The sequence below is a fragment of the Pygocentrus nattereri genome, chromosome 23 (assembly GCF_015220715.1).
Source record: "Pygocentrus nattereri isolate fPygNat1 chromosome 23, fPygNat1.pri, whole genome shotgun sequence".
NCBI lineage: Eukaryota > Metazoa > Chordata > Actinopteri > Characiformes > Serrasalmidae > Pygocentrus > Pygocentrus nattereri.
Genome location: NC_051233.1, coordinates 17,787,296 through 17,800,966, shown reverse-complemented (window position 1 = coordinate 17,800,966; position 13,671 = coordinate 17,787,296). Strand labels below are relative to the sequence as shown.

At 37.8% G+C, this 13,671-nt stretch overlaps 2 protein-coding genes across 5 annotated transcripts; both read right to left on the bottom strand.

Annotated features, from left to right (window-relative positions):
• Positions 1–180: 180 nt before the first annotated feature.
• On the bottom strand, positions 181–8,176 carry kyat1 (kynurenine aminotransferase 1). 3 transcript variants are annotated; one of them, XM_017703904.2, is made up of 14 exons: positions 7,915–8,176; positions 7,565–7,658; positions 7,412–7,470; positions 6,825–6,972; positions 6,116–6,265; positions 5,429–5,515; positions 5,201–5,326; positions 4,833–4,953; positions 4,168–4,244; positions 3,257–3,346; positions 2,693–2,879; positions 1,921–1,997; positions 1,726–1,812; positions 181–1,541 (listed from the first exon to the last, which is right to left on the bottom strand). In XM_017703904.2, exons 2-14 carry the CDS (start codon positions 7,637–7,639, stop codon positions 1,482–1,484), a joined length of 1,344 nt encoding a protein of 447 aa, XP_017559393.1. In that variant the 5' UTR covers positions 7,640–7,658; positions 7,915–8,176; the 3' UTR covers positions 181–1,481. The 3 variants fall into 3 exon arrangements, with proteins under 3 accessions (XP_017559393.1, XP_037389049.1, XP_017559392.1); XM_037533152.1 differs by lacking the exon at positions 7,915–8,176 and having other exon boundaries at positions 7,565–7,907; XM_017703903.1 differs by lacking the exon at positions 7,915–8,176 and having other exon boundaries at positions 7,412–7,466; positions 7,565–7,907.
• Positions 8,177–9,148: 972 nt separating this feature from the next.
• surf6 (surfeit 6) lies at positions 9,149–13,671 on the bottom strand. 2 transcript variants are annotated; one of them, XM_017703899.2, is made up of 5 exons: positions 13,371–13,671; positions 13,053–13,160; positions 12,490–12,711; positions 11,915–11,994; positions 9,149–10,275 (listed from the first exon to the last, which is right to left on the bottom strand). In XM_017703899.2, exons 2-5 carry the CDS (start codon positions 13,147–13,149, stop codon positions 9,568–9,570), a joined length of 1,107 nt encoding a protein of 368 aa, XP_017559388.1. In that variant the 5' UTR covers positions 13,150–13,160; positions 13,371–13,671; the 3' UTR covers positions 9,149–9,567. The 2 variants fall into 2 exon arrangements, with proteins under 2 accessions (XP_017559388.1, XP_017559387.1); XM_017703898.2 differs by having other exon boundaries at positions 13,053–13,151.

The window sequence follows — 13,671 nt, the reverse complement described above, 5'->3', positions numbered from 1 at the left end:
GTCTGGGCCTCATTGCTTAGGATGCTGCCCCCGCGACCCGAACCCCGGAGAAGCGGAGGTGATGGATGGATGGTTGTTATCCTTTTGCTTTCCTACTGTAATTTTTTTAGGATGTAAGACTCTAGCACTGCCTGCAGGGCAATTAATTGTCTAAGCAGGAAAATTCCTAAACGTTTCTGATCAACATCCCAATCACTTGCTTTTATTTATCATATATATAAGAAAAACGTTCACACCAAAACGTTCATTAAAATATTCCAATCTCTTTGTTTTACGGTTGCAAAGAGGGGTGTTTTTGGAAGGCAAGGGGAAGCTGTTATAGGCAAGTAATGTTACCTACTCATAAACACTTCTGCTGTAGAAAAACCCAAAGACTTTAACTAATTAATCCATCCAGTTTATATAAATAACAGGTGGCTTACACACTGACCAGAAACAGGCTTACACAAGTGATGTGCATGAACACTATGAGGTTGATTTCTCTCCTGGAGTGCATTTGATTATTCACAGTAATGATATATTTAACTACAATAAACCTCATAACTGACGTAGTTTTAATGCATCTAAATGGATATATAAACACTGCTACCGTTTTATATGTGTTAAGATGCTGGATGGGCTAGTTTGACCAGAAGTAGTTTCAGTAATACAACAAAATGGAAACATGCAAAATCCAGGAAAAGAAATTTCAAAATCTCTTCAAAATCAAGAATATCTCTTTTAAAACACTGAATTAACAATTCAGAAACATCAAAATAACACCAAGCAAGTTTATAATTGTAGTGTGTACTTTTTAAATCACCACAATCATTTGATTGTTCTTAAAAATCAGTATAATTTAGAGTTTACTTTACTACTCAATGAAGGCTAATAGCTCCTTCTGTTGGCAAGATCAGTACACTTTTCCCCATATTCCACCTAAGCAGCAGTCTAGAAGCCAACTGTAGATTTTACAGGGCCGGAGAAAATATGCTGGGTCTGCATGTACAAATACATCTTGAGGATGGTACCACTGCTCCCACAGAGTGTCTTCAGAAATATTCAGAAAACACAACCAAATGTTTCAGGAAAAAAAAAAACATTTTTGAAAGATTTAAAAGGCTGTTTGGCCAGTATCTGTGTCTATCTGTAAATATTCTGAAATGTAACAATTTTTCATTTTGATACACATTACAGTCACATCAAATGATGCAAAAAAGTTTTGAAGTTACATATGCCTAGTTTCTAGTCCGAAACAAAAACTATTAAACTATGCAAGCTGTTGGACAAGAAGAACAAAAGCAGCAACATATTCTGACTTCATTTAAACAATTCTGTCAAATATTAACAATATTCATCTTCAGTGGGGTATGTGATCTAAACCAAGCATTTCTTGGGAAATATTTTGATGTTTCACATGCTGAGTCACACATGCTGTGCAGAGCCAAGTTTGGACGGAATCAGTATCATCATCATCTTTATCTCTTAGAAATGGCCAACGCTCATTTTTTGACACTCCACTGTCGTATAATGTCTTCTGCTGCTTTCAGGGTTGAGTCCTCCTGTTCACAGCAAACACACACACACACACACACACACAGTTTTTTCAGTGCATCTTCATCATTATCATCATCTGTGAATAGTTGCCATAATATCATTACAATCTTTACAATAATTAGTAATTATTCATTATTAATTTACCCTGTACTATTTCTACTGTTTTTAGATACAAACAAACCAAATTACCTTGACAAAGCAGAACCTGATGTAGTTCTGGACGTTGCCTCTGTGTTCTGGGCTGTAAAACCCAGACACAGGAATAGTGGCCAAACCCTGAGGAAACATACAGATCACAACCTGTTCATATCACAATAAAAATCTTGCATGCATCACTTTGTTCAAGGGTTGTTCCACATTCTGGTCAAAGCAATTTATGTGTACCTTCTCTTTGATAAGCCATTTGACAATTCTGAAATCATAGGGTTCGTCCTTAGTACTGGGGTCATTCAGGTCAACCTCTACAGGACAGACATTTCAAATTAATACGGGTTTCAGGCCATTTTACACTCCACAGAAGACATCCACAATGCCAATGTTTTCCATGTCACATTATGGGCTTTTCTTGCAAACAGTGGGTTTAATCACTTGTCCCTTATTGTTGTTGTGTCTTTAGCTACTAACCATCTGTGATAGACTAGCCAGCTCTACTCAGGCTAAAGCAGTTGCTAGTTTTTTTCATCTGAAAATCACTTGATGCTTAAATGAACCCACTAACTTATCACGTTTTTTCCCCCCCACAGTAATTTGCAAGCCGATCTACAGTATCTCGCAAAAAATGTTTTTTCAAGTTTCCAGCTATTTAGACATTAATGGTATACAACGGTATACAATACAGCTATACAAGCTGTACACTGACTCCTTTAAGTTATATCCAAGTTTTGTTTCTATAGTGTTGTCCCATGAAAAGATATAATTAAATATTTGCAGAAATTGTGAGATACTGTATGAGCATCATATTATTGATTTACCATTTTATTTTTATATGTAATCAGTATGTGTATAAAATACATAAGTATACTGCAGTCCTAACACACAGTCTTAAGGATTCTGATCAGAGGTAAATGAGAATAAACAAATTACCCCCTGATTGATAATTTCAACTTGCAACAGGTTTCAATATGCTTCTACTGCAAAGTCCATACATAATACTTACGAAGACTGGAGATGTCTGTGATCATGAAATATCCACCCTGGGGCATGACGGGCTCCAGACCCACACTCCTCAGACACTCAGCCAGCCTGAGGCGTTTCTTGTGGAGTTGTGCAGGTAATTGTTTAAAGTAGCTGTCTTCTGTGCCAAACGTGTCATATTCCCTCTGAAAGCCCATTGCCACAGCCTCCTACAGAACAACCATTTGTAAACACATCTGACTTAAACTGCTTAGTATATCCAGTATATGGCAATAAGTAAAATCCTTGCTGCTACATAATCAGACAAACGCATAAACAACAGGCCTTTCAACATTTTGGCATTTTTATCACATTGTGTAGCCTCAAACCAGAATGTTTATACCACATCCCTAATAACATCTCTTCCTGTTTTTGGCTTGGAATCTTGGTCTATTCAAAAAAAGGGAGCACAGTTCTCCAATAATGAGCTGTGCAAGCTGAAGCATTCAAATCTTATGTTACAATTTTAGCCAAATATGCTATATAAAACTGAACTTGGACAGAATCTATATTATATTATATCAATGCATCCTGAGGTGTCTCTTACCTGAGCAGCAGTGGCACAGTGGTACACAGAGTTCTGATGGATGGTTTTCAAGTGCTTTATAATGTTTCCTGGTCCCATTGCCCAACCCACCTAAAACACAGATACATGAAAACATGAGCAGAACAGGCACTTGAATCACACTAATACAGGGGTTCCCTAATCTACATAACTTGCTAGCTATCTGAACAAGTTGAAGCAGTTAATGTTACGTGACAAGTATAGTGTGGACTCACCAGGACTGGGAATGAGAACCCCAACACCAGTGAAACAATTAGTTTTATCACACTTAATATCATGTGGTTTTTAGCCAAGTTTTTCTAGAGCAAAAACTACATCCCATTTCTTATTCTTACCCCTACCTATTTATTTAAGGCATCAGTACTGTGGGGGAAATTTAGCTAGATAGCTACCAAGACACTAGCATATGAAGAGAATATGTATCCATGATGCATTGAAACAACATTAAATCAGAATTTTTAACAGAGAAAATGCTTATATTTGTGTTCTTTTTTCTCATAACCTGTTTGGAATGTACATCTGAAAAAACTGTTTGGAGGACACATCCCTTTGTAGCCCGAACTCTTCGCCCTACCGTTCTATCTGAACAAGAACTGGGACACCCTACCCCTTGACGTGAACGTGAAAAAAAAAAAAAGGACAAGGGGTAAGTGGTAGGGGCAAGGGGTGAAATGGGATTGGGCCTTAATTCACAAAAAGGCCTGGAGTAAAAGAGTTTGGAATGTAGCAAGAACAATACACACAGTCAGCAGCTAATTGTCTAATTTGAGATAATGATTACAGACCCTGGGCCTCTTCTTATCTTAGCAGCAGAGGCAAAGTAACAAAGCAAATCAAGTGAGAACTGAGTGACTGAAGAGTCTACAGAGTCTTCCTGAGTTTTCATAGGTTACCTTCCATCCTGTGGCACTGAAGCTCTTGCCTGCACTTCCAATAGTAACTGTGCGCTCCCACATGCCAGGTAGGCTAGCTACAATGGAAACACAGATCATAATAAATAAATGATGTTATATTTAATAACAATTCATTTTAATAATATTAAATAAAGTGTGCACTCATACTTTGGCCAAAATAATTCCTTCAAGCCATTTTTTAAAATGTACAAATCATGGTCTATTGTATAAATGTATATTGTAAAATATGCAGATTGAATAAAATCACAATAAATTTAAGATTTCATGATGCACTGAATTGTAACGGAATACAGAATGAAAGGCAAAAATCTTTCAGCAGCTTTTGCTACTGCATCTCATACTTAATTTCAGTAAAATTCTATGCACCTAGTAAAGACCTACATAAGCATCTGTGTGTGTATATATATATATATATATATATATATATATATATATATATATATATATATATATATATATATATATATATATATATATATATATATACACACACACACACACACACACACACACACACACACACACACACACACACACATATATATATATATATATATATATACATACAAAAAATAAGCATTCTTAAATGACTAAGTGATAACTAAAAATCTCTCTAAATTCATGGCCTGCAAAAAAATTCTCACCTATTTTTATATGTTGTGCTCCATCATACGTCAACCATTCATAGACTTCATCACTTATGCAAATAATATCATGCTTTATACAGAAATCAGCTATCATCTGCAACTCATCCCTTTGATAAACCTGCAAAATAAGAGGTTAAAAGAGAGGTGACTATCAAATATATTTAAGCAGTTATAATTTGAACCAACTTAACTTCATGAAGCTTCATATTATCTACTGATTTGGGATCGCTGTTGGCACTCGCCAGTTCTAAATGATACTTTACACATTCTTTCACTTGGCACTTTAAGCAATTGGAAAAAACTTGATTAAGCAAATTACCCTTGAAAAGTATGTTAAATCTGGAAACAGATAATTCCAAACTTACTTTGCCTAATGGGTTATTAGGAGTGTTGATGACGATAGCTTTCGTGCGAGGATTTAAATTACTAGCTAGCTCTTCAGGACTTAAAACCCAATCTGCACTGGACAAAGCTGGGCCAGTGGATTTTCTCTGTGGACAGACACACATGCCAGTAACACCAAATTCAGTTTACAGTAAAATGTGCAAACTGTACAAATTAGATGACTGACAAACTAGCAACAGCTAACTTACAGGTTTTAGCGGGATGTAGACAGGTGTTCCCCCAGCCATCTTGACCATTGGCTGATAACAGTCAAAGAAAGGCTCCACAATGATCACCTGGCCCAGAGGACAGGCATGAAAGAGGAAAGACAGGAACATTTATCTACTAGATAATATGAGCAATAAAGGACAAGGATGCTCCAATGTGTTCAATTCCACTACATGAAATAAAGTACTTAAGCCATTGTCTTATTTTCAATATGGTATATGTCCAAAGGTATGCAAACAACCTTTCTAATTAGTCTCCGGCAAGTTTGTATAATCTCCATATAAAGGTAATTGCAATAAAATGGGACACTCTGAAGCAGCTGCATAAGAGTCAAGTATTGGCTAGTATTGGGTAGAAGGGTATAATGCTCCCCAGCACTGGGTTGTGAAGTAGTGCAACTTTGTTCTCTGGAGTGGTGTCTGTGAGAACTAATCCAGAACTATTCATCCAATTTCAGGACCTGACCTCACTAATGTTCTTGTAGTTGAATGAAATCAAAGAAGAGCAGAAGCCAGAAGAGCAGAAGCTGTTACTGCAGCAAAGGGGGAGAACTCCCCATTAATATCTTTGATTTCAGAAGAAATCCTAGATGACCAGATGTCTCCAAACCTTTGTACATAAATGTGTATATTCCAAACAAACATTGAAGATCACTTTGCTGAGCCTACCTCATCACCCTCATCAATCAGAGCCTGAAAGGTGCAGAAAAGAGCCTGATATGCTCCCACAGTAATCTGGAAGTCCTCCATAGGGTCAATGTCCCGGCCCACAATCCTCCCAAAGAACTTTGCAAGGATCTTGACAAGTGCTGGGTGGCCCTGTAGGTCACATTGCATTTTCCCTCAAGAAAATTAATAACAACAGACCTCATTCACCAATATCTTCCTAAGTTTTGTGTCTGTGCTGTACTGTCCTGTTTACTGTGTCTAATGTCTGTTTATCATATTTATTATATTGTTTCTAGCTTAATTTTTTTTATTTGCACACGTTTGCACTTTTTGTTCCTTGTTGCACCGTGTTGTTCCTGAAGGAACATAATTTCACTCCACTGTGTATTTATACACAGATGGAATGACAAAAGCCTCTTGACTTGAGCCATTTTTTAATGGCTTTTTAAGAAGAATGGGTTTTAAGAAGAAATCTCCCCTCATGAAAAGTTGGTGAATGAGGCCCAATGGCTTGTTCTATAAATGTGGATAAGACCTGCTTCTCCTTAAATAAAATAAAAAGTCCAGAAGAAACAGATTCCTCATTATTTTTAATGTCATGCTCATATTATATCATTTATTGTCAAAGACTTAACCATTTTGGGAAATGCTAAAACTGTGCTAATGGGAGCACAGAGGAGTGCAGAATTAAAACAACCAAACATCTTACGAAGCCTCGTGTGTACTGATGCATGGAGGCGCCTCCAGTAATGGCACTGCAGAAAGCCTCTTGGATGAAGCTTGGAGGAGAGAAGTCAGGGAATCCCTGACCCACGTTCACCGCTTTATAATCAGCAGTTAGCTGTGTAAACTCGACCCTAGCAGATAAAAATAAGTCATTACAAACTGGCAAAATACTCAGGATAGCTACAGCTACAGGTTAGTGGCTTCACTAAGATTAATTTCAGTCACGGCAGAATTTACAATTATTTATTAATTATGGAAAAAATATTCACCTTATGCATAAAAGAGAATAACTTTAATCAGTAAAAAACAAATGTTTTGGTCCACTTGCAAGGCCTTCATCAGATTTAATCAGATTCTTCAGAAGATGCAGTAACCATCTACTGCACATTATCTTATTGTCTTCTCATGTCATCATCTTGGGAAGCAACCAGGAGAAATGCCTACTGGACACATTACTATTGTACTCAGTAACCCAGGTTACGTTAAAATTTATACAGGTTTGATTTCATGTACTTTTAGGTCTTCTTCATCCACATCCAAACCATTTAAATCCTGCAGGTAAATAATTACCAAATGTTCTTGTCGACTCCCTCGAGCCTTCGAGCGTGCAACTGACGAGCCATGCCTGTCTGAATAAGAAGTAATGGTTAAATGTTATGTTTGAGGCAGATACATATAAGATAATTGTGAGTTAGTAAAAAAAGTTAACTTAGCAGCTCTTACCTTCTTCTGGCAGTTTATTAGCCTTACTGGTCTTTTCCAAATTGAAGCCCAATTCCGTACCGGTCTCCTCAGCATACCAATACACTAATGGTGCCTTCCAAGAGAGTAGACTTCTTAACATTACTGATCATTTGTGAACTTGGGAAGACTTTCACATTCTGTTACTCGTCGACTACCAATGCAAAGCCTGTATCTATCTGATCGGAGATAGGTCGACAGTGATATACACACTAACTGTAAGAGGACTGTTAGCCTCGACCCTAACAGTTTAGAAACAAAAGGAATGCGAGGCTGATGGTGCGTCCGTTCCTGACACTGCTAAAATCCATTATGAAGAATTTGATATTTACCGACTGAAAGTTTCAAGGCAGCTTCTGCATTAGTCTCAGCTGACGACGTCACGTGTACACAACGCCACAGACGCTCCTCTCAACCTTGAATCCTGGCAACATCCAAAACCTCATACGACCACACTAACGAGCAGACCAAAGTCAGAAGCAGTACACAATCTGAAGAGCGTTCAGTTGTACGATAATATGCGGTTGTCCAAAACCCTTGTTTTAAAAATAGCTTCCTGTATGGGCGGAGCTACTAGGGCCTCGTCCCAATAGGCGCGCTACCTGTCTAGAACGTATTATAACTTCTAAAAATTAATTTGCCTCAGCAGATTCCAGCCAGGTTTTGAGATTAACTGCATGCTTAAAGAATGACCGAACTAAGCCAAAATTTGATCTGGTATAAATACAACACTAAGAAAAATATTTTAAATAGTTTGATCTTTTCAAAATTGACCTGAGCCACTTTTGTGTGTGGTACTTGATCGCATACCTATCCGATTCGTGGCATATGGCCTTAATAAGAACGTTTTTTTGTTTGGTTTGTTTTTAACTGCGCATGCGCGTTTAGCCATGGCAGCAACGCCGAAGAGAGGCTAATGTTTATAAATTGGGAAAAAAAAACAACTCTCACCATTCAAATCTCACCATTCTCGCTTTAATAATTAACAGCTGAGAACTATCCTTGCAGAAAAGACCCATGCTGCTCGTTAGTTCGCTGTTCATGACGCACGTGATGCAGACCTGATAGCCTTAGTCATGATTTAAATCTATCCTACTTTGTAAATGTTATACTTTATATCAAATTTAAAGGAAATCATTATCTTTTTCCTATTTTACTTCTGTACGGGGTCATAGTTCTAGATGAAACGTATATTTATAGATCTCTGAAGTTGCAAATCATTCTGTAGTCAGTACCATGTCCATATTAAGAACTCTGGGTCTAAACTGAATTTCTCTGTATCAGAAATGAAAGGCATTTCAGAAAACTACCTCTGTTGCGTCCTGTGGTACACTAAAATGCCCCAAAGACTTTTTTTTCCTTGGGTACATTTTTGCTGAGTGTCGCTGGATTCTCTTAATCATGTTATTTATATGTATTTTTCTAGACTCTGATTGGAGAGGTAGGGGCTACGAACTGCACCGAGTGTGTAGAGAAAGAAAGAGACTAAAGCTGCTTAGAGAATGTGTTACAATAGAGAAACGCTCTGCTTGTACCAGCAGCAGCTGGAAAATAAAGCACCACGACTTGTCCGAAATCAGTGCCTCCTTTAATAGCTTTCTATAAGGCAGCCTTTAAACACATCAGACATCTGATTTCCACAGTCCCACAAATGAACAATTCTGACTCAGTAGGCTTTTCTAGAATGGAGCTTTTCCACATCAAACCACCCTGAATGATGGTTCAAAAATCTTAATCATTAAAACATTTATTCAACCACTTCTTTTCAGCCTATTGGTTGCCTATATATATTTACGTAGGGTCTTGGCTCAACATGGTAGAAAAGTCAGATTCATGGACTACTCAGAATACATCTTTTTTGACAAATAGGATTTGGCTTCCGACCAAGCATAAAATTGTCATTCTCTTTATTCAGATGTTCTTTACAATTCATTTTCGTTCTTTGCTGTCCTTCTGGCTCTCCATTTCTTTTTTTCCTTTTTTCTCTATACAGCAGCCTTCTTTAAATCCTCAGGCATTACTCTACCCTTCTTCCTGGCCCTCTGTTTACGCTTCTCAATCTTGCTCTGTTTGCGTTTCTGGATGTTCCTACATCGCTTGTCCTGTCTCTGTTGCATCTTTTCCACCACATGCTGGCTCCGCTCCATCCACTTTTTCTTCCTCTGAGCCTTCCTCTTCTCTTTCCTTTTCAAAGAAGCACGTAGAAGCTCTTCATTGTCTTTGATCTTCATGCCCTCAGCCTTGTAGAGAATATTGGTCCATCTCATCTTCTCTTCCTCCTTCCTGGCCTTCTCCTCATCCTTCTCTCTCAGCTCCTCAAGACGAGCCTTCCTGGCCTCTACCCGAGACAAAAGCTGTTTGTAATTCCTCCCTGTAAGTGGAGTGAGGGTTCCTTTCACCTTCCTTTTCTTCTCCTTTAGTTTAGTCCCTTTGTCCACATACTCCTCCCCAACATCTACCTTGTTGAAGACTATTGTGCTTGTGCCCTTTTTGGCAGGTCTGGTTGCCGTAGAAGTGTCTGGAGATGTGGGCGCTTCCAGCACTTTACTTTCATCTTCTGCTTCAGTGGAAGCACTCTGTGCCAACTTCTTTATAAGGAATTCTTTCCTTTTCCTTTTTTTGCGCTCTCTCTCCTGCTTGCGTTTTGCTCGTCTTTTCTGCACCTCCTCAGAGGAGGGATCTTTGGGAGGGCCCTAAAGTAAAAAAAAAAAAAAAAAAAAAACCCACAGTCAAAGACTCAAATTTTCTAAAGTTATATAGAAGCCAGTACAGCTGCTGTTACCAATTAAAACAGTAATTAAGGTCAATCACAACTCGAAAGAGTGCAATTTACAACCCACAAGAGCTACAGTTTTAATTATAACACTCTATTGAACATGTTTCCTTGACAAGTTTTAAATTGGGAAATTTAACATGATAACTTGGACTTTGCAAACTACCTATAGATGAAATCAGAAACAACCATGTGCTGTTTACATGACATTCACAGCTGAAGTAACAGGCCTGGGCCATTTTATAGAAACTTCCTATCTTAGTCTGAAGGCAAGATCTGACCGTTCAAGGTAAGATTTTTCAAAGATTTTTTCAAATTCTTTAAATTCTTTTAATTATCTTAGTTTCTTTTCTAGGGAGCTAGGAAATCTTAACTTACTCTATCAAAGTTAGCCAGGGAGCTGGCTACTGTTATCTTTGATGTACAAAAGTTCAAACTAAAGGGCTATAAACTGGAAGTTAAGAATATTGTGATAATGTTGCATGCTGTTTATCAGAGCATCGCTGCTCCCCAGTTTCCACACTAACGTTATTTCTCCTAATAAAGACACACGTTCAACCCTGTCTCCTCGTTATTCACCACCATTCACTGTAATGATTTATCTGATGAGTTTTCATCAAGTTTAACATATGAAGGTGATAAGAGTGTAAGATGGAAAACATCTGCAGTGTCTATGATTTAAAAAAAAACCCTCAGAACTCAAAGCACCATTTTCAGTGTAGATAAACGTAGTATCATTATGCAAGTTACAACATATACAAGTCACTGCATAAAACAACAGAAACAGATGATTAAAACAGAAGTTAAGACATCTCTGGGGTTGTTAAAAGTTAGGACAGAATTTAGGAAAATTTGTCTAGTTAGGATGTTTCTGTAATACTGTTTTGTTATCTGAAGTTAATGGATAAGATCATGAATTACAGAGATGTAGCTTCCGTCCTAAAGTCTCACCATCACCATCGCAATACTGATCAGAAAAGGTTTAATTGGACAATTTTCCCAAATCATTCAGCCCTAAATCATGTAATCTTACAATTATTCTTTGTGATTAACTTTTGCATTTTATCAACAGGAATGGGGGAAGGTAGAGATTCCAATTATTTTGACAAATTATTTAGACAATTCTAATCGATCAATAATGATGGACTTTGTAAACCATTTACAAACCATGCACCACTGACAATACTAAATTGGGTAAAAATTCACTATGAATCCTTATAAATAAAACATTATGTGCCAAAAAGCATATATGCTATACTGCATGTTCATCAGGCTCAGCTTCTTACTATAAGAGACCAGAAGGAGAATTTAAAATACGCATTACAATTACGCAAACTGACAACTGGTGCCGATTTATCAAGAACTTAAACATGAACAATCTTTTAAATCAAGAAAACACGTCTAAACAAGCAATCATGAAAGCCCCAATGAACAATGTTATATCGTGCACTTCATACATTATGAATTACCACACTGTCCAGCAAGTCTATATTATAATCTAATGTCAAACACAGCAGTACTTCGGTTCTGCCTAGATTCTTTCAATCTGGTTCATTTACCTGTCCACGAGACGCCTCAATCTTCTGGTGAAGTCTTCTCCTCAAAATATCGACTGCATTAAATTCCCCCTCAGACCTTGCTTTGGAATTGAATAAAACACATTAATGAACATAGCTCCACATACACTCACTGGCCACTTTATTAGGTACTAGTAAAAAGTTGGATCCCCTTTTGCCTTCAGAACTGCCTTAATTCTTTGTTTCATACTTTCAACAAGGTGCTGGAAACATTCCTCAGAGACTTTGGTTGGTTATTTGAGTTATTGTTGTCTTTCTATCATCTCAAACCAGTCTGCCCATTCTCCTCTGACCTCTCACATCAACAAGGCATTTTCACCCACACAACTGCTGCTCACTGGATGTTTTCTCTTTTTCAGACCATTCTCTGTAAACCCTAGAGATGGTTGTGCGTGAAAATCCCAGTAGATCAGCAGTTTCTGAAAAATTCAGACCAGCCCCATCTGGCACCAACATAAATAAAGTGGCCTGTACCTAATAAAGTGGCCAGCGAGTGTATATTCTATTACGGTTCAGGAATCATTGCTGATTAATTCAAATTTAGACATGTGGTTTACCTTCAGTCCTCTGCTGCATGTGCACCCGACTCCCATTTTGAATTCTGACCTGGGTAGCATTCTGTACAGCTGTACTGGCCTGTTTCTGTGCCATTTTCTGAATGGTCTTTGGAGTTGGCTTCTTGTCATTTGTGTTATTATTTCCTTTGGTAGGCTTCTGTTTCTTCTTTTGCTTCTTTTTGGGGAGACTATCTACCCCATCACGACCACCTTGATATGGAACTGAGAAAAGAACAATGCAGTGCAGCCAATCAGAATATGGTAAATTTACATTTACATCAGTCTAAAAGTTAGTAACAAAAACAGCCTGTTACTTTCTAAGGTATACAAAGTGGTCATGTAAAGATTTATTTTGACCGTTTTGGGTACATAAACCCAAAGGGGTAAAAATAAAACAAATGTAAAATATGCACTCCTTAAAAACAACACCCAACGGAATATCAGACTCCTCAACAATAACACGGGTTTGTTACTTAAAATACGAAGTAATGGGTGAGACGTGGTATTTAAGTGAGTGATATTTAAGTGGACGTTTTACAAATCAGCTCTAAGCAGAACTCTACCGTAGGCTCTCTTTTTAGGCTCTTCAGTCTCAGAATGGAACACTTTGCGTGTCAGCTTGTCCAGGTAGTCGTACTTGGCTGCAAGACTGGACATCATTCCTGCAAAAACTGGACAAAATTAACATGAAAGATAATTTCACATCAGGCGCCTTTACTTAAAGATTCACGACAGACCAGACACGTGTCTAACTTGGCATTTACGTACATATAATATGAAATAACAGAAATAATTCCAGCACAGCACATAAAACGGGTGTTAAAAACTATCTTTCTTAAACAAACCGCACAAAGTCAGAGTAAATTTCTCGCATTATTTACCTTCGAAACAGCCAAGCTCGCAAAATCCCACAGTCAGTGACTGACTGGAAGCTGATGAACCAATTTATGACTCGGACAGGAAAAAAGTACAAATACGCGTGTCGCACATCGCATTTCTTCTCATATCTCTGCCACACTCAAAACGTTCATATTTCAGAACAGATAAGGAAAGTATAGTGACTTAAACATATAACGCTAAATATCTCCGCGACAGGAACGCCTCTAACTTGTGCCCGCGTGTTTAACCTGGCGCATGCGTGTAACTGCGTTTCTCCGGATAGGGTTGCAGTAAAATCCTTCC